This window comes from Trachinotus anak, unplaced genomic scaffold (assembly GCF_046630095.1).
Source record: "Trachinotus anak isolate AG129_WGS33_773 ecotype Australia unplaced genomic scaffold, CSIRO_AGI_Tana_v1 ptg000034l, whole genome shotgun sequence".
Taxonomy (NCBI): domain Eukaryota; kingdom Metazoa; phylum Chordata; class Actinopteri; order Carangiformes; family Carangidae; genus Trachinotus; species Trachinotus anak.
The window spans coordinates 3,437,525-3,457,561 of record NW_027273885.1 but is presented as its reverse complement, the minus strand read 5'-3'; the positions used below and the strand labels follow the sequence as shown (position 1 = coordinate 3,457,561).

Here is a 20,037-nt window from a genome sequence, read left to right as displayed (position 1 = left end):
CAACGCCAAAATGTCCTCATAATGATGGTTTCGAATCAAATTTGTCCACACAACAATAGAAAGACTGCTGCTATCTTGGCCAGGTCTCCCTTGTAAAAGGGATCTGTGATCTCAATGGGACAAACCTGGTTAAATGAAGGTTAAATAAATAAATAAAGACATGCACAAAGACTTAGATGCAGACACTCACCAGGCCTGAGGCTTCCTCTTGAGCAGGCCCTGTCTCCTCCACTGAGAGTGGGGGCTGAGATGGTAGGTCAGCTGACGACAAACCTTCTCCATCGCCCCGAGAGAGTCGCCCTCCTGTTGGACACACACAGACAGAAACACACAAACTAAACACACCGCTCAGTTACAGAGGACTGTCAGATGATGAGAAAAACCTTCTGGTGGCCATTTTGGAAGGATTCAGAATATCAAGTATCAACAACAAGAACAGCTGGTCGCACTTTTCTACACAACAAATTAGACATGATTAATTTCTGTGTTGGCCTGAAAAGGGATTTTAGTGCTGTTAACCAACATCTGATTGATACCACATTGGACCTAGCAACCACAGTAGCTTTTTATAAACACATCTGATGAGCACATGTGGTAACAGGTCTGGAGGTGTCTTGTTTTCACACTGTTCTGACAGTGATTGTGGTGTGTATTCTGAAAAATTATCACATTAAGAACCAACATATTGTATAGAATAAAACCGGGTTTTCTTTGGTAAAGAAAAGAAAGGAATTGTGTTGCACTGGTTCCAGTTATACAACTGATTACACAAACTACTGAAGTACAACATAGTACATTCCCAAAGGAATTTTTAAACTTAAAACTGACAGTTAAAGTTGTGGTTTGATTGGGATCTGTTGTATCATTTTGCTGGTATTAGCAGCCACCAGCTAAATACTATGCTGTATAAAGATTACAGTATATAATCTATGTATAATCCATGCTGAAGTCACAGATGTTTTACATCGGTGTCTGTTTGTTGGTTTGTTTGTCCACAGGATTATGCAAAAAGTACTGAACCAATTTGCACCAAACTTGGTGGAGGGATGGGGTGAGAGTGGAGCCCACTCAGTTTTGGTGCAGATCTCGTCAAAGGGGCAGATCAGGAGGAATGTTTTAATGACTTTCCTTGACACAGCGAGATAAGGCATTTTTAAAAAAACAATTTAACAGTTTCTCATTCTTTCTATTACAAGCACAAGACAGACATGTGCAGGGTTATTTGGCCTTGGTGGAGGTATGAGCTCTACTGAGTGCCATTCTAGTTCATGATGTGCATCACTCCTCCCTTATTCAGATATTTTATGGTAAGTTTTTTGACCAAAACTTTCGTGGAAATGAGCAACAAATAATTGTTAATGATGTGTGAATCAGAAGATTTCATGCTGCAGCTATATTGTTCTGTTGTGCGTACACTTTACCTTTTTTCAATATGGGCCAAGTGTGTGTGCTACATTTACCTACAATAACATCCTTAAGGTGAGCTTAGTTCTCAGTCATCTGCTAATCACTCAGCACATTAACAATAGTATAGAAAAAAAACTGACAGGTATGTATTTTGTATACAGGAGTGTTTATGTAAAACTTATATAATTTTGACATTGATTTTAAGCTTTCCAGGTAATAGACTTGTACACACATAGGAGTAGGAATGGAAAAGGAAATGTCATGTTGGACACGACATTATCACAGAATGAGACAGAGCAGTGAAGTGTTGCAGCACCAACAGACAGGAGAAAGACAAAGGGATATAATTAAAGGATTTGAGCACCACTGGAGCAAAGAATTGGCAAACACACCTTCTGTCAGTGTCAAATTTATGATATGACAGGACACATAAATACACACTCACTGTGAGGCTAGGGAGTTCAGTGCTACATGATGCGTTTGATAGGCTGTGTCCATAATTGCACCCTATTTACCACCTAGTGTGCTACATTGCATTCACTTTGTGCCATTACATTTGAGCGTCTGAACTGTACATTGTACACCACACAAAGTAGATGTACATGTAAATTACATGTCATGTGAAATAACATCTGTTGATTGTGACAGAAAATGATGATGAATCATAAATGTCAGTCTCAATTTACTACTCAGTTGAGTGAACCCCACTGAGTTTTCATCATGGAAGCAACAGTGAACGAGGAAGCAATTTCATACACAGCTACCAGGTTCCCAACGCACCGCTGCATCACCACCTGTCTGCCTCAGCGTCATGACAACCCTCCTCTGTACCACAACTATTTGTGTGTGTGTGTGTGTGTGTGTGTGAGGCTTCTACCGTATTGAAATACATTTATTCAGTATGTGAGTCAGGTTTGCAGGTCTAAAACAGATGGGGAAGGGAAGAAGTGACATCAACAAAGACGTTCAATGTTCTCTAAACTGTGAGGTACAACACCACATGTTGTTCAGGTCAGTGTGTGTGTGAGTGTGTGTGCTTATTGGCTTACTCTGTAAAATACTGAAGGCCAGAAGTTGGATAGTAAAGAAGAAAAACTATTTTCTAGCAGACAGTATTTGTCATTGAATTGATACTCAAAGGGAAGCAGAGAAAATGTTCTTCCACTTAATTGGCTGCCAAATTAATTTTTAATTTATCAAGTTGAATGAAGTTATAATGAGTTCCATACAGAGAAACTGTGAAGAGGTTCTTTCAAATGTATTTGTGTTCAGATGTTGCAAAAAAAAGTTGTGAACACACTTTATTTAAGGTGTAAATTCACATTTTTAGATTCATATTTTCAAATTTTCATGTTTTTTCATATTTTCAATTTTCTTGTCTCAGTACTTGCTTTTTCTTTTGTTTATATTATACATATATATCTTTTACTTAAAGCTACACTAATCAACTGATGAAATAACTATGTAATAATAATGATAAGATTTTTAGTGGTTTTCAGCTAACTGTTTCGGTGTTGTTTCCAGCAGCAGCAACAGGCTAAAAAAGCTCTGCTAGAAACACTATACACAACCTACCCAGCATCATTCAGCAGAGAAACTAAACGACTGGCTGCTGAACATTGTCATTTAGCTGCCATAGAGTTTCTTCGGAGATTGCAAACACCAAAGAGAGTTTTGTCAGGTGGCCAGAAACATGAATGCTAATGAATGCTAATGCTGCTCTGAGTCTGTTTGATATAAAACTAGGCGACTGTTTGCTAGCACATTAGCAACAACAGTGGTTGGTGATACGGTGGTGGCAGTGTATGTTAGCATGAAGCTTTGACATTATGTTTGGTTACTTTGCTAAATATACCTGTTGACTAGCTAACAAAGCTAGCTAACAAACACCAGCAGGTTACATAGAAGATGGCGTACTTAATGTCTCTGGGGGAGGTGGTATGATTTTAATCCTGTCCGTAGTTTGTATTTTAAAGTGGATCTCTGAGTATTTTCCTGCAAGAATAGCTGTTTATTCCTCTATTTGTTTTCTTTTTTAAGCAGCTCAGTGTGAAACTTGACTTTTGTGTGGAAATGGAGTAAATTAAAAAATGTTTTTGCTAATCTGACAGATAGAAACATGCAAACATCAACATATAGACGTATTTGAGAACTAATAAACGTTGTGATGTCAGCTACAGTAGATACCTGCATTGTCTTTTGGTAAGTCCTGCAGAATGTCTATTACAGATCACATTCTGTGGTTTCATAATTCACGGTTTAGAGTCTGGAGCATTGAGCTTAATTACCGAGGAGCACAGTGAATATTTTGTTCCCCACCTCCCCCTGTAATGTTAATACAATCTGAATGGGGCCGGATTATTCAGTTACATGCACAAGACTTCTCCATGCTTTCCACATCTGAAATATCATTTAGGACCCATGATGCACACTGGTGCAATCGAAACTGTGACTGGCACAAATATATTCAAGTTGCACTGAAAACAGAAAATGTGTGAGAATAATGTGGAGCACCAGATGCACAGGCCTGTTTTAATTACACTTGTCATAGCAGGAAAAGCACAGGTGTAAGCAATTACATCGACAAACCACTGAGTCAGCATAATACCAGAACGCCCCGACACTAGTGGTTAGTGTTGCTGTGTCTGCTGGAAAAACTGCTTCCCAACACATTTGCCAAATATCAACTTTATAAGGTTCTAATATTTCAGTGGTGTGTTAAAGCTTGTGTTTACAGCTTGTTTCCACTGTCTACAAGTGACCAAAAAAATTTACTCTGGTTTAACATTTGCAAGTTTTAAAAGTCTGAATGCAAATATTTATTTGTTCTTTTCTAACTTTTATTTTTCATTTGCAAGATTCTAAGATTATTTTCTGTTGCAACAACCCAGTGGAACGTCTTCTGTGATGGTTTAATGGCAGCTAATTAATCTTGAGGAACTAACTCTGGTATTCACATGACAGTATGGATGGAAATGCAATTCCTTGTTGATTTCTTTTGTTGATATCTGCGCTACATTTGGATGATAACCTAGCTAATGTGCCATTCTTTACACTGCCACTATTATAACACATCTCCATGCTCTTTTACTTATTTACACTGCATCCAAATATTTCTGAACACTATTCACATTTAACACATTTAATAGAAGCTTATTTCTGTATATACATTTTTGATTCTTTATCATAAGCAAACTAATTATTTTTTCTTTTTAAAAACAAATTACTGAAACTGCACTGAAACAAATTCCTGGCATGCATGTGCTTGGTAAATTTACTTTCCCATTCTGATGTAATGTCCTGTTATCCAATAATATCTATCTGCTGCTGGACTGTTCAAAGTTTTCCTTTAAGGGTTGTGAAAGTCCTGACTCCTGGTCTGATGAAAACCTTTTTAGAGGACATAAACTCAAGTATGCATGCTAAAGCTAAAAGCTAAAAATACAATGTCCTAGTTGCAGAAGCATTGAGATGTTGGAGTTGCAAGGTTTTCATTATTACACTGCTCTACATGTTTATAACACATTTTCTAAATTTCTAGTTTGCACCAGACACATTTTGAGCATCAATACCAAATCAATGATGCTTTGACATTATTCGTTTTTTCAGACAAATCTCTGTGGTTCTTGTTTATCTGTGTAGTCTTAGTTGAGATGTATTGATGTCGTGCTTTGCAGCAACACTCTTGGTAATGTACAGTAAGAGTGGTCTTATGGTGTCAATAAAGCTGCATGAATTGAATTGTGCTGGAATGAATGAGGGAGAGCTCGGGTCGATGAGAACTGCAGCAGGGAGGCTGGAGCTTCATGGCTTCACTGTGGCCTTGCCCACATTTCACTGCATCCAGTTCTCTCTCTCTCATATCCTTCCTTTTCTCCCTTTCTCTATTGCTCTCTCAGTTTCTCCTTTTCTTGTCGTTTTTGTCTTCTTTCTCTGTTGTTGTGCTTCCCTCTCAGCCCCTGCCCCTCCTCTCCCTCGTTACATTATTGATACAGAACACATCTATGAATCTTTCCAGTCTCCAGAGAACTGATGACCTCTCTCCTTTCTCTTCCATCACTCTCTCTTATTTATCTGTCTGCTTCATCGCGGCTCCTTCCCCTCAGGACAGCCTGCTATTAAAGTGCGTTTGCAAAGCACAAATGGAAACCATTACTTTAGTCCTATTTTTCACTGCATGCCCTACATGCTCAGGTAAATTATTGCTAAACCATTCCTCCATTCTGCAGATAAATTGTTTGGATAATTCAATCTTATTGCTCTCATTTCAGCGGTCAGGATGTACAGGGGAAGACCTGGCACACAGCTGAGTGAGGGTCATGACTGGATCTCAGTCCTCAGTAAGGGAACATTTTATGTGTTCTCCAGGGACATGGTTATCACAGAGGACACTGACGTCCTTTAGGGGGACTCTGGGGTCATGGTGGCAGTTATATTCTACAACAAAAAGTTATATATGATTATATATAATATACAGACAGACAAACAGACATAATAGATTACATCATCACAGATTGGCATCAGTGATTTATTAGTAATCGATAACCTACCAGTATTCCCAATTAACACACACACACACACACACACACACACATATATACACACTGGTGCCTCAATGACTTCAGAGGGCATTACATTGATTTACATTCATCTCTTGGAGCCTTATTCTAACCTTAACCGTAGCTACTACTTGCCCAAACCTTATATTAACCTAAACCTAACCTTACCCTTTCTTAACTTTAAAGCATGTCTTCAACCTAAAATTAAATAAGAAAGACAAGTCCTCATAATGTGACAAAGAGGTTTAGGTCCCCAGAACATGAGTAAGACCTGAACCACACACACACACACACACACACGCGTGCAAGCACAAGTCTTTTCATACTGTATAATCTCGGCCTGTGGTGATTCAGTTAAATTTGAATTGCATTTTGTCATCTATTCATCCCAAGCCTTCGCATCTCCTCCAGTAAATGACATCTCTCTCTCCTGGAACAGAAATCTGACTGGGTCCATTTCAACCACTGAAGCAGAAAGTCAATACCGGTTTTGAATGTGAAAAAGACGAGTGAAGATAAGAGAGAGACACATTCACAGATAAGGCACAAATTTGAGATGATTTCATGTCATGATGAAATCTGTCACAGATTTACAAATATAGAGTGCAACAAAGGCTTAATTCACACTGATATATTTGCACATTTAAATAAATATTTTACATTACAAAAATCATTTACTACTGACTATAACATGATCTGCTGTGAGTCACTCTGTGTTAATCAGACAGCACAGCTTATGTCCAACCTTATTTCACCATCAGAAATAATATACTTGTACATTACGAATCATCTCTTCAATTATTTTTTTAATTTCCTCATGATTACTGTCTGATTACAGCTCTGTCTTACGTTCAGGTATCTGATTTTTAAAAATTTACTTAATCTTACTCTTTACCTTCATCTATAATGAAAATGAGCTAAATTTCCAAATTTTCCAACTTTCCAATTTCACTTTAAATGTGCTTTTTGATTAAAAGTTTGCTGTTGAAAACAAGGCTGAAGATGTAAGATTATGAGATGTAATGTAGACACTGTTATGTGAACAGCTCACTGTATGTTGTATGTGGACATATGGATGAGTGGGCAGTTATTTATTGGTGGCGCCTGCTCCTTCACAGTGTTAAACAGGAATACTGTGTAACTGCTGTGAGATCTTGCTGATATTTTCTATTTTATGCTACAAAATTCAATTGTTAAAATCAATAAAAATAGGCAGAGTAGTTGACATGGAAACAACTTTGTGATTGCAGGTTTTTTTTCAGCTCTATAACTTCGAACAAAGTGCTTTGATGTAGTGCTCATAGACTCCGTGGATTTAACTCTATGACCACATCCCCACCAGCTGTAAACTGAGTCCACATCCACATTAATAAGTTTAAGTGTTAAAACACATCACTTTTACTACATTTAGACAGAAGCACAGACCTTTGGAAACAATGATGCAGGGACCCATGTTCACCTCCTGATTGGCTGGATAACAAATTATAAGCGTTATTGTCCTTGTTGTTTTTGCGAGCAGCTGTTGTGCAGTTAAATTCTGCATTTTAATGCTACAACTGCCTTTGTTGTTCCTCGTTCATAGTATTTTCTGCAACTAGCCAACTGCAGAGTAGATAGTCTGCTTCCTGTTTACACCAGCACGAGCATGCCCAGTGTACATGAATGGTCATGTGATACGCATTTTCAGGTCTGTTAGTGTGGACAGAGATTATTTCTGATATGAAGCTAAAATGCTCGTCTGGACAGAGATTGTTATTAGTTCATATTACATATCAGTGTGGACGTAGCCTAATGAGGGACAACAATATTAAATGATAATTAGAAATGAATTCCCTCATTTTATCAATCAATTTTCACAGATTTCAATTTTGTTTTTTTACCATATGACCCCTGTGGGGCTCCGTACTATCACCAGACAAGAATGTCAATATTGAATTATTCTGTAAAACCTTGGGTTTTTTTAGTCCAGTGCAGGTTTTTTTTAATTCTTGATGGGATGTGAACAATGTGAACTCTGAAATCAAACCTGCAGATTCTTTTATAATGATGAAGACACTTCTGATGAAGGACACAAGGTTAAAATGCACAGGTCATGGGTTAATTTACATTTACAAGGACCCAAATAAATGAATCTCTTTTTAACTTATTTTTCATGCACTTTAAATCTCAGAATTTTCTCTTCATTTCTAGACTCCTTTTTTAATCAAATAACATCCGACTCCGCAACATTTAACACTGAAATACGTAAAAGCCATGTTCAGACTCTTATCTACAATTGTAGTTGTATAGATAATCAAATAAATGATGTTTATAATTCACAATAGACACGATATGTCTGTTGATGGACAGTAGTGAGTGTCTCATATCTGATATTTAAGGAGTGTTCAGTGCCAGCAGGATCAAACTCACACATACAGACACATAAACTGTTTTTCAGTCCAAATGAAGATGAGCAGTGAGCGGTTGGATTCTCAGCAGGAAAGTGGAGTCATGAACAGATGGATGGATGCATCGCAAGATAAACGAGAAACAGATACGACTTAAGAGCTGCAGAACAGAGACAGAAGAGGTGAAACGGAAACAATAAAGAGGTGAAAGAAAGAGTTAGATAGAGAAAAAGAGAAAATAACAGGAGCTGCAGTAACAATTTCAGGTGGTGAAAGTATAGACTCACAAGACACCCTGCTTAGTTTAAGTCACACAGTAATGTCTGTGTGTGTCTGTGTCTGTGTGAGAGAGAGATATCTTGGATTTTCTGTTCCAAAAAATAACAGCTGGTTTTTGCTCCTCTCTGCCTTTAAATGACTGATTCAACAGGTGTGGTCATCCAGAGAGAAAGAAAGTCAGTTTCAGTAGGTTTTAAGTTTGGCTCCACTGCGATGTTCCTGTTCTTTCTATTTACTGGTCTTCTCTCTTACAGCTTTGGTAGAGATGCATTTTCAAGCTGCAAAGGGAAGCTTTTATTGTGAAGCAGTGATAGAAAATGAACAACCAACAGGTCTTTTTCTTCAACCCTCTGATACGACCCATAGGAGTGTCTCCTGAAATAGTCTGAAGTCTGAAATCTGTTACAATAATAAATGTCCAGACTATTTCAAGAGCAGCGTACCTACCATCGTCGTCATGATTGCTATAATAACAGTCATGGCTTGGTTAGGTTTAGGTAAAGATGGTGATTTGGGTTAAAATAAGTACTTCCTCAACATTAGACAATCTTTGTTGTCATGGTTACTATAATAACAACGAACGGTCACGGACAATAGAAACAACATAAACTGCTACTGTCACATGGGAATCAAACACCGCTCTCCTGTGTCGTCCATCCACCCCAGCCTCCTCCTGACGTGGACTTTGTCGCTCTATAAACTACGTCACCGCACTTTTCCCTTCTCATAATTCCTACGACCACTAGATGTTGCCTAGCAACAAAATGTAACTATGGGTCATAATGACCTGCTGCACAGACGACCTCATTTTTTTACAGGAGGACAATGCAATAAAATTCAGATTCATTCAAATTTGGTGATGTTGATTTACAGGTGGCGTTTTACTGGAAAACCTAATATTTTTCCTTCCTTTTTACGTGCAGCAGAGGGGCAAAATATTAGAAACACTTCTGAATACAACACCACCACAAACTATGACCTCAATGCTAAAACATACACTGTAAATTACTGTAGTGGGACACGACACCTGTCAGTGACGCTGTCAAATGATTTGATTAGTAAGTATCCAAAAAGTCAATTCCCGCAGAGAAAAGGAAAAAAACTGATGAACTGTGAGGAATGATTAAAATATGAACACTTTTTTAAATAAAAAGAAAAATGTTTCATCAATAGTGGAAGAATAAAACAATGTGTTTTGTTGTTGTTTTTTTTTTTTGCTTTGCAGTAAATACAGTTTCTTACTGCTGCTGTGTGAAGTTAAATCCAATAACACAAGACAGAGCATTACATCAAGACCAATATATTGGCTTCTTAATATTGTCCTTTAATCAAGTCATTTTAGTCTTCATTTGATTTGATGGATATGATGCAGGTTGATTGATTTCATATTTACTGTAGAATCGATCAATACCATCCAGCCTGGTCTATGGGAAGAGTTTGTCCTGGATTGAGTGTGATCTAATTACACACAAGTCTGCAGGAGTGTGATTTATTATTGATGGTAGCAGCATTATCCAGAGTTTCACTGGTGCATTGTGTGTGTAACACCGTAACCTACTGTAACCTGTGTTTAGATATTTTACCTTCTTGTCTCTCCCTGATGATTGATGACTAACCAGAGCTGGATCAACACAACTATCTAATATCAATCTATTAATCCTGTGTCTGAAATGAATGGTTTCCAGTCCCTTTGTTTATTCATGGGAAGGGCTCATTAATCCTATTCATATTAATCAGCTGTGAGGAGGGTGAAATTCATTCAATCAATTCTCTGTTCTCTGGACTGAAAGTATTGACTGAACTATAAGAGACTGAGAGAGGACACAGTGTTTGTTGATCTGATATTTTCATATGCACAGAAAACAGAAGCAGTTACAGACTGTAACAGCATGACTGACAACACAGCAACAAAAAACAGTGTGTTTGTGCTTTTATGTCACCGTTTAACAGAAATTTCTTCCGTCGCAACTTGTGTGTATGTGTGGCTACGTAGTCCTTGAGGCTGCAGTGATGACAAGAAGAATTAAATGACTCTGAGAACTTAAATCCACTTCTTTCAGTCAGAATTTTTTACACAGAATGACTCCTAGCGTCTTCATGTAACTCAAGAGAAACTGGAATGTTCTCGGCTCTACACCAGAACTGAAACATTACATTTTGTTGCTAGGCAACATCTAGTGGTCGGAGGAATTGTGAGAAGGGAAAAGTGCGGTGACGTAGTTTATCGAGCGACAAAAAGTCCACGTCGGGAGGAGGTTGGGGTGGATGGATGAATATGACCCAGGAGAGCGGTGTTCGATTCCCATGTGACAAGAGCAGTTTATGTTGTTTCTATTGTCCATGACCATTCGTTGTTACTATTGTAACCATGACAACAAACATTGTCTAATGTTGAGAAGGAACTTATTTTCACCCGAATCACCATCTTTTCCTGAACCTAACCAAGCCATGACTGTTACCATGACAACAGATGTAAGTACGCCGCTACTGGGTACAGCCCGCATGTTTATTTTTGTAACCATGACAACCAAGGTCTGGTACGCCTGCCACCTTACGGGGCGCTAGTTGAGTCTGACACGTCTGTGGGTCGTATCAGAGGGTTGAAAAAAAAACGAGCTGTGTGGTTGTTGAGGTTGGAGGACTGGTTGCATGCTCATGTACCTCATATACCAAATGTAGCCATACTGTATATATAAATAAAAAAAATTAAAAATTTTATTAGACTTAAACAGCTATATTTTTTCATCATCATTTTTTCATCATTCTCAATATCATAATAATACAGGTTATTGTTTTTGCACAGATGATGTTTTTCATGTTTTAATGTGTACACTTTGTCTTGTACTGATTGTGTTATTATGCATTTTTTTGTGTGTCTTTTATTTCTACTCTATGTGCCTTTTTAATTTCCCCCTGGCAATTTCAATTCAAGTTTCTTGAATTAAATTGAGTTGAATTTACAGCTTGTTTAGCTGCTTCTTCTATGATGCAAGTTTAAGTGATTACAAATTAATTATTTAATTCATTATTACGAAAATTGATTATCATTGCTCAAAGCTGCAGCTGCTACTCCACCTGTCATTGTTTAACAAATGGCCAAGCAAAATGCAATAGATTAAAAGTAATAGTCTTTGCAATTTGTGCATAAATGATGGTAATTCTTCACAGTTCAAGTATAAAAATATAGTCGACTGCTTTCCTGACAACAGACTGAAGTCTGATGGTTCTTGTTTCAGAGTTTTAGTGAATCTATAGGAAACTTATATTAGATATTACATAATTATTCACAAGAAGCTGTAATATTGTTATTTAAAAGATAAGTAAGTTGTCACACCTAAATATTTGTTACAGGGAAGTGATTTTGTTGAGCTAAATGTTACATCATAATCTCACCAGTGTCCAAATGATGTATTTATACTCACATTTTATGTGAGGCCATCAAAAGAGAAGAAGTGAAGCCTGAAATATCTTTAATGCCAAGAAAGAGGAGAGTGATCAGATGGACGGAGCAGAAACAACACCTCTCTCTCTGCCTCCTCCTGCACTTCCTCTGTCTTGTTGCTGTTCGCTGCACATAACAACACCCCCTCTGGTGTTTCTCTCTTTCCTGCTCCACTCAGCCTCTCTCTGTTCACCTCACATCATGAACCGTACACAGAACCCTCATCTTCACTTCCACATGTGTGAAGACAGGCGCAGAACGAGTCTTGCACATTGAATTGAAAACAATTATTTTTTCAGCTCCCTCTGGTTCATTTCTTTCCAAACATTACGACTCATATGGGCTTTAAAGCTATAATACGTAACTTTTCCACATTCCACACAACTTTTCCAAACCTATGTTGTGTATATATATATATATATATATATATATATATATATATATATATTTTTTTTTTTTTTTTTTTTTGAGTTGTGTACTTAGATCATCCCAAATGTTTCCGGCAATTCTCAAACCTAAAGAAATACAATTTAAACACTGGTAATGGCGCGTTTCATTTGGTCGCCAGTCGATGATGTCACATCCCCTATGCTAATGCGATGGCGTTGTGATGGCCTGCCAGAAGCTCAAAATGGACATTTTTAAGATACATTTTTTACACCTTGATCTCAGAAAAGTATTTGCACCATTTGAGGACAGATGTCGTCCAGAACTCTTTGACTTTTTACAGTAAACAGATTAAAATGGGCTCAACACTGGTTCAAAATAAGCCTTTTAGCCCAGCCAGCATGGGGGCAACAGCATCTCAATAGAATGCACAACAGGCCTTTTAATTCCCATCTTCACCTCCATCACTCCTCCTTCCTCTCTGCATTATTCATCCAGCTGTCACGCTTTCTCTCCCTCTCTCCCTCAGTGACATACTGGACTGAATGAGCAAACACAAGGAGCTGGAGTTTCCTCAAGGACATCCAGAGCCACACAACCACTTAGAGCACTTGTGTAACCTAATAGTGTCAGACAAAATGAGTCAGGAGATCATCTGATGGCAGCAACGCAAAGAATCACATCAATCTGTGAGTGTGTGAGTGTGTGAGTGTGTGTGTGTGTCTTACTGTCTTCGGGCAGTGGACGTATCGAGCCAGGCTGATTATTAGGTCATGTGTGATGGGGTCGACCAGGTTTCTGAAGCTGGCGTAGCGGTACAACACATCATCCAGGGATGTTGACTCCATGCCCAGGTCCTACAAACACACACACACACACACACACACACACACACACACACACACACACATACACACACACATTAAATAAGACACTCTTATCCTTACTGAAACAACTGTACATACAGTTCTTATATAAGCAACATCATATAGGCAAGGCCAACTATTTATACACCAAATTTCATCCACATGGGAGAACTGGCCCAATGTTCTTCCATTGAAATGAAAAGACACAGAAAAGCACAAAAGCTGTTCAACTGGCTAAAATTAAAGAATAATTATTGGTAACACATCACATATTTTTTCCTTTACAGGCAATCATAAAATTGTACGCATTCATCCACACACACAGGAGGACACTCATGCACATAAATCCCTTCTTTGTGAGTGCAAGCCAGAATTTGAAAGGCTTTTACATTTTCCGTGCTGCTTTGTAAACTCGCTGACCTCCTGAGGCATTAAATAAAAGCCTGTTGCACCGCTCGCTGCTGTCTGACTGTCTGCTTGCTGATGAAGGAAAATGAAAATTTGTCACATCTCAAGCTCTATCAGAGCATAAACCTGTTGGCAGAGCTTCATGCATGAACAGCTGTCTTGTTAAATCTCAAAAAGTCCACATGAGCGACAACCTCACTTTAAAAAAAGAAAACATACATAGACACGGGAAAGGATTAGACCAGAGCAGTGAGAGCTTTTTTAGAAATAAGCAATGCAGCCTTAAACCGTTTACTTCAGCTCAAGTAACTGATGACAGTACATTATCAACCCTGATCCGTTATAGGTGTCCAAACCAGATTAAAAATCTAATCAGAAGCAACACAAATGTAAAGTTAGTCCTGAGTGTGCAGGCAAAGGAAAGGTCACAGGCTCCCTTGGTAGCATGAAAGTGCTCAGTTCATGGCAATCTGCCAATTGAATTATGAGAAATCCTGACATTTTGTCCTCACTCATGCAGTATGCAAATTGGAAAGCATATTCTCTGGTTGGCCACGAATGTGGTCGGCAAAAGTCCGGGCAAATCTGCACCATTAAATACTGACACTTCTAAAATAGAAGTGAAAATTTTTGCTTGATGCTAGCGCTACAGAAAAAGTTGTGTTTACCAAAATAATTAGTAAATATCCTCTCGTGTGTGAGCTCTAAGCTTAACATCTTGTGTCTTGTTTGGTGATTTTTATATGTTATTTAATGTCCAACAACTGATTGATTGGCCTAAAATTTTGTGCAATTTCCAGAGGATACGATCTGATATGTTTGGTGATCCGCTGACTGTTCATCTAACAAAGATTTTCAATTGTCTTGTATTTTATTTTATACTTAAAGGGGCTGGTGTTGATTGTGGGTTGACAAAAGCTTCAGACATTTTTTTCTTTAAAGTATTATAATAAGTTTCCAGAGGATAATATGCTAACACGCTAAACTAATATGATGTACATACACTTAATTTCTGCTTAAATATCAGCATGTTAGCATTGCATCAGTGAGCATATTAGCATGCTAATGATTTTAGCATTAAATTAAAAGTAGCACTGCACTGAAGAAGCTGCCAGTTTGGCTGTAGAGTCTTGGTGTTGTTACTTCAGTACCTTTCGATTTTTTAGAGTCATAAGACTTAATGACCAATAATCGGGTCAATGACACACACACGAAAACAAACACACACAAACACATAGCCAGATGTACACATGTTGTGTCATTCAGATTATGTATGTTGTGCTCTGGTACAACACTCTGTATACACAATATGTAATAGGTCTCCTTTTCCAGCCCCACTTTTCTTGTTGCTAATGCCAGTGAAACACTTTCTCTTTCTGGACAAATGTGTGTGTATGTATCCGTGCACGTGTGTGTAAATGCATTTTAGTTTTTAAGGTAAGTGTGTGCTCAGTGTCTGCAGATACATCTTTGTGTGTTTGGGTTTGTTTGTCCGGACAAATTGAAAGCCAGTTAAGTGGCAACAAGGGCCAATGTTCAGCAATAGAGAGAGAGAGACAGAGAGAGAGAGAGACAGAGAGAGAGGTGCTTTGTCTCTTACAGAAAAGGTATGACTCACTGAGGTTTTCATGCAGCCTATTGTTCTGCGTAGGAGGGGCAGTAAATTATGACAGCAGCTTTGACTGAAACACACACACACACACACATCAGCTGCTGTATTTTCAGATGAGAGCAACATATTAATAGCAACATAACAGATGAGAGAAACCTATGATTAGTCTATTAACAGGTGTATGTTATGCTATGTCCTGGTGGTGACCAGGACACAGACTCACAGTTTCCAGTTGAGATCACACAACTGAAATTACTTCTGCTTGTGTTCAGTCACCTCTGAGAGGATTCAGATCCTTTTTTTTTTTTTTTTTTTTTTTTACACGCTCTATTACTGTGTTGTAGATTTAGTTGTGAATGGATTAAATTGCCATTTTTGCCCATGAATCTATGGTTAATAACCCATAAAGACAAAGACAAAACAAATTTATCAGCAATCAAAAACTTAATAGTATTCACACCCTTTCAAAAATGCCGCATTAAATTAAGGGTAAACCTTCATAATATCTGGATGGACAGCACCTACCAACCCTCTACATTATCTGCAGTTTGCCTTACATTTGTATAAATCACTTAATTTTGACTCCTTTAAATGTTAAAAATCAGATTTTTTGAACAACTTAGCAGAAGAGTTCAGGAAATAGTTCTGGGACATTTTGTTGGAATTCACTTTCTTGCCAAATTGAGAACATCAATACCATTCCTATATCTATTAAATCCATCATATTTCATCAACATTTTCCAGTTCCTCTTAGTGGATCCCAGTTCAGATTAGATATATAATCTCTCCAGTGTGTTCTGTGTCTGCCCTGAGGCCTCCTACCAGTTGGCCGTGCCTGAGGGGCCTCCAATGGAAGGTGCCCACCTGAACTGCCCCTTTTACTCTACTCAGAGCTCCGTACCCTCTCAATCCTTCGGTCACTACTAGCTCAGAATAAAGACTCAGTTAGGTGTAAGTCTGCTCAACTCATTCTCAGCAAGAGAGTGAAAAAGTGTTTTTCCTGAAATGTATAACTAGTTTTTTATATGACAAATGAAAATTTGGATTTGCAATTTTTAGAAATAATCCACATTCATAAATTTTAACATTAGAATGCTTTTCAATAAATTTCCATCCTTTAAAAAATGACACTAATAATGGAAGCAATGCAGATTATTTCTCTCTCTCTGTGAAAGTGTGTGTGTGTGTGTGTATGCTTGTATGTAGGGTGAGTCAGAGGAGCACACAATGTGTCTTTGCACATACTGTGATAAGGATTTGAGGCGCGATGTAAATAGATCAAGGAAGGAAATGAATCTTTCAGTTTGCTCTAATCTGGACACAAACATTTTAATGTTTATGAAGCAAGAATTAACAGAGCGCTGACACTCTGTGTGTGTGGGTTTGGTGAGAAGGTCTGCAACAGTAAAAACTAAGATTATGGAACAAACTGTAAAAAAAAAAAAAAGCAAGAATGAATCCATACATGATTAACAGTGGCCCCTCATGAAATATACACGACAAGGACAATAAAAATGCATAGTCTACTTCCTTGAACTCTGAGGGCATGGTGGTTTGAGTGCAAACCCACACACACACAATCATATAACCATTTATGCTACGAGGAAAACAGCGTGGGCTTTTCTTTCATTAGAAAGCACCACCCACACTAATTAGAGCCGGTCAACATCAAAGCTGTGGTCTGAACCGAGCTGAACGTGAACAAAGACGGAGCTGGAAACAGACACGGCTCAAGTGCAGGCTCTTTGGTAAATAAGAGGAAATGGCAACTGGGAGCAGGAGGATCCATATATGGAGCTGATACTGACCTTTAATAAAGAATACACACTGACCAGACAGATATTATGGTGGATATTTAATCATACATGAATGAAAATTGTAATTATTATTATCAATATATTATCAAAGGTCTAAGAGAGAAACTGAGGTTGTACAGCTCCCAAAGAAAAGTTGTTTTTTTTTTTATTATACATATAATCTAACAAATTATTGCTTTATTGAAGCGGCCTGTGCAGCCACTCAGGTGTCATCAGTTATTCTGGCTGATTGGACCTTTTCCTCGGGTTGAAGCCTGGTGGAGCCACGCTGAGGCACGAACAACATGTAGCCGACTAATCATGGGTCAATGAGGACAGCGTGATATTTTACGGTAATACCATAAAATTTAACGTAACATGCTCACCCAGAACAAATGTGCAAAAGAACAGGATGAAAAGAACTGGTGTAATTAATAACAAATGGTCTTGGTTTTGTGCATGTTGCTTCAGTGTCGTGACTTTTACAGATGTGTCATTTAATGCTCATCTATGGGGAGAAGACATCAAGCTGCAGTACTGTGGAGGCCTTAAGCCTGACTGTACCGCACTTAATATGCAATTGTTATTGCTAATAATGACAAAGTTGCAGGACTTCTGTTTACACCATCATACCATCTCCCTTCTATTCATACTGTAACGCAGGTAATACTTAAATAACAGTGCTTAAATAACACTATCAATTTCATCTGTGAAGAAGGGACATGCTGATGAGACAAGGAAATATCTTGAGTTTTGTAAATTATTTACAAGTCGCTTAATGAGAGCAGCAGAAGTCTGCTAAGTGCTGATAGAGGGTTTATAGTTCACCACAAATCTCCCGGTAGCTGTGTCTGCTGCTATAATGGAGGTCCAACGGAGAGTGGCTGTTTGCAAATAATGCCTAAATAGGTTACGGTGAGATTACATAAGGAGAGATACTGGAAACAGCCAGAGGTCCGACAGCTTTTCTCCTCAGATGAGTAACTATTAGATTAACAGAAAAAAAAATATCAATCACATTTACTTGAAAACAATGCAGCTCATTCTGTCAACTGGAAATACTTCATAAAAAGAGGTGTTTTATTTTTTATTTTATTTTTATTCCTGGGTTCTGCGCTGATTACAAATGAGTATCTCACTTTAATACTCAGAGAAATGCATCAGTCGCACTGAGTGTTGAAAACAGTCAAATATATCATATCTATCAGAAAGATTGAAATGATTTAGATGAAAGGTTTGTCAGTTATTGTATGACAGCTTTATTAGCTTCTTTTGTTAAATGAAAAGGGGAGATTTAGCTAACGTTAGCATTAACAGCTGTTTACTTACCAGTCTAGATGAAATATTGCAAGTTCAGCATCAAACCTCATTCTCACCTTTGCTCATCAAATTGTCTCCAGTGGTGGAAAACAACCCTCTTGTTTTACGTCTTTTTCTATCACTTCTTTCGTCCACTTAAGTTAGCATGCTAACTAGCTAGCCCCGGCCTGGTCGGCCTGTCTCGCCGCTCACAGAGTGACTACAAGAGGCTCGGAGGACAAACTATAACGTCTTGTTTTGTAGACCGAACAATGGCTGAAGATCTCTGCAAGATTTATAATCAAACAGTTGCTAATGCTAATGTTAGCTATGTAGCTTACAAATAGCTTTAAAGTATTGAAAAACGTATTTTTCTTGCATTGATACCAAGATTCACATATTGAATCGCTACCAACATCCTGATATCTGCTACTGTGCTTCATAAGTTCAGGTTCAGGTTCATTTCCACATTTGTGTTTCACATAAATGCACAGAAGCAAATAGTTTTCCCTCATTTACCTGTTGCACACAACAGACCATCCCAGTCTACAGGGTAAGAGTTAGCACTCTTACATTAGCAACATTAGCAGCAACGGCTTGGATGTAAACATGGTTGAATGCATTTCTTCCTCTTGAGTTAAATTTGCACGATCGAAGTCACCAGCAGTGATGATGAGAAATCACTGATGTACAGCTCTCACAGGCGGATGAACTCCCTCAGCAGATAATATGGCCGACACTTAATGACTATAAACTCCATCATTAGAGAGCAAACCCAAGCTTTAGTGCATCTTTCCTTATGGAAACAAACACACGATCCACTGACATGAGTCCAACCAATGATTCCCTGTTGTCTTGAGCGAACACATCATCCACCTCGACGGCCGTGATGTGCAGCCACGTTTCAGGGAAAACAAAGATGCAGCCATTCTTCATCTCACACTGAATAATCCCCCGTACCCACTCTGCCGGTCTGCAGAAGATCCTGACAGCTGTCTTTGAGTTCTGCTGCATAAAAAATGCTTCTTTTTTGTTAGTTTTTTTACAGTTTAAGATATAAAACAAAGGTGTTTTCAGGTGTGCTTCTGAACTGTGGAGAGTCTGGATAGCTCCTGTGCTAAGACAGGCTAACACCTACCAGCTCCAGCTTTGACTGGACGCACTCCTGGAGAGAACTGCAATTTTCAAAACTGACTATTTTTTCATCACAATAAGAAACATATACTTTAAAAACAACTGTTTTCATCCATGTTTTCTACTGTAAATCAAACAGGATCTCTAACTGCACTGCTGTGTCTTCGCTTTCAGACTGGACCTGAACCTGTGGTCCTCCTCTGGGGTACCACGGCTTAATGAACCCGTGGGCAGAGATGGTAAATCCCTCGGCCCTAATGATGATGGATGGAAAGGTGTCCTTCATCTTTAAGCCTGTTTGCTTTGCTCCATGGTTACCCATTGGTTCATGGATTAACAACCTAAATGGATTTGATTGGAAAACTGTAAATAGTAACAGAAAGACACTGATGGAAATCTCCAAAGCCCAAACAATACACTGTGAAAGCAGTGTGTGTGTGTGTGTGTGTGTGTGTGTGTGT

The 20,037-nt window shown here is 38.3% G+C and overlaps 1 protein-coding gene across 1 annotated transcript in view; it reads right to left on the bottom strand.

Annotated features, from left to right (window-relative positions):
• lrrc75a (leucine rich repeat containing 75A) overlaps positions 1 to 20,037 on the bottom strand; it is a 51,114-nt gene that overhangs the window by 28,589 nt on the left and 2,488 nt on the right. The window contains exons 2-3 of the mRNA XM_071471725.1: positions 13,190 to 13,318; positions 191 to 303 (exon numbers count right to left, since the gene is read on the bottom strand). Of these exons, the coding sequence (XP_071327826.1) occupies positions 191 to 303; positions 13,190 to 13,318 (242 nt within the window). The remainder of the gene's footprint in view (positions 1 to 190; positions 304 to 13,189; positions 13,319 to 20,037) is intronic.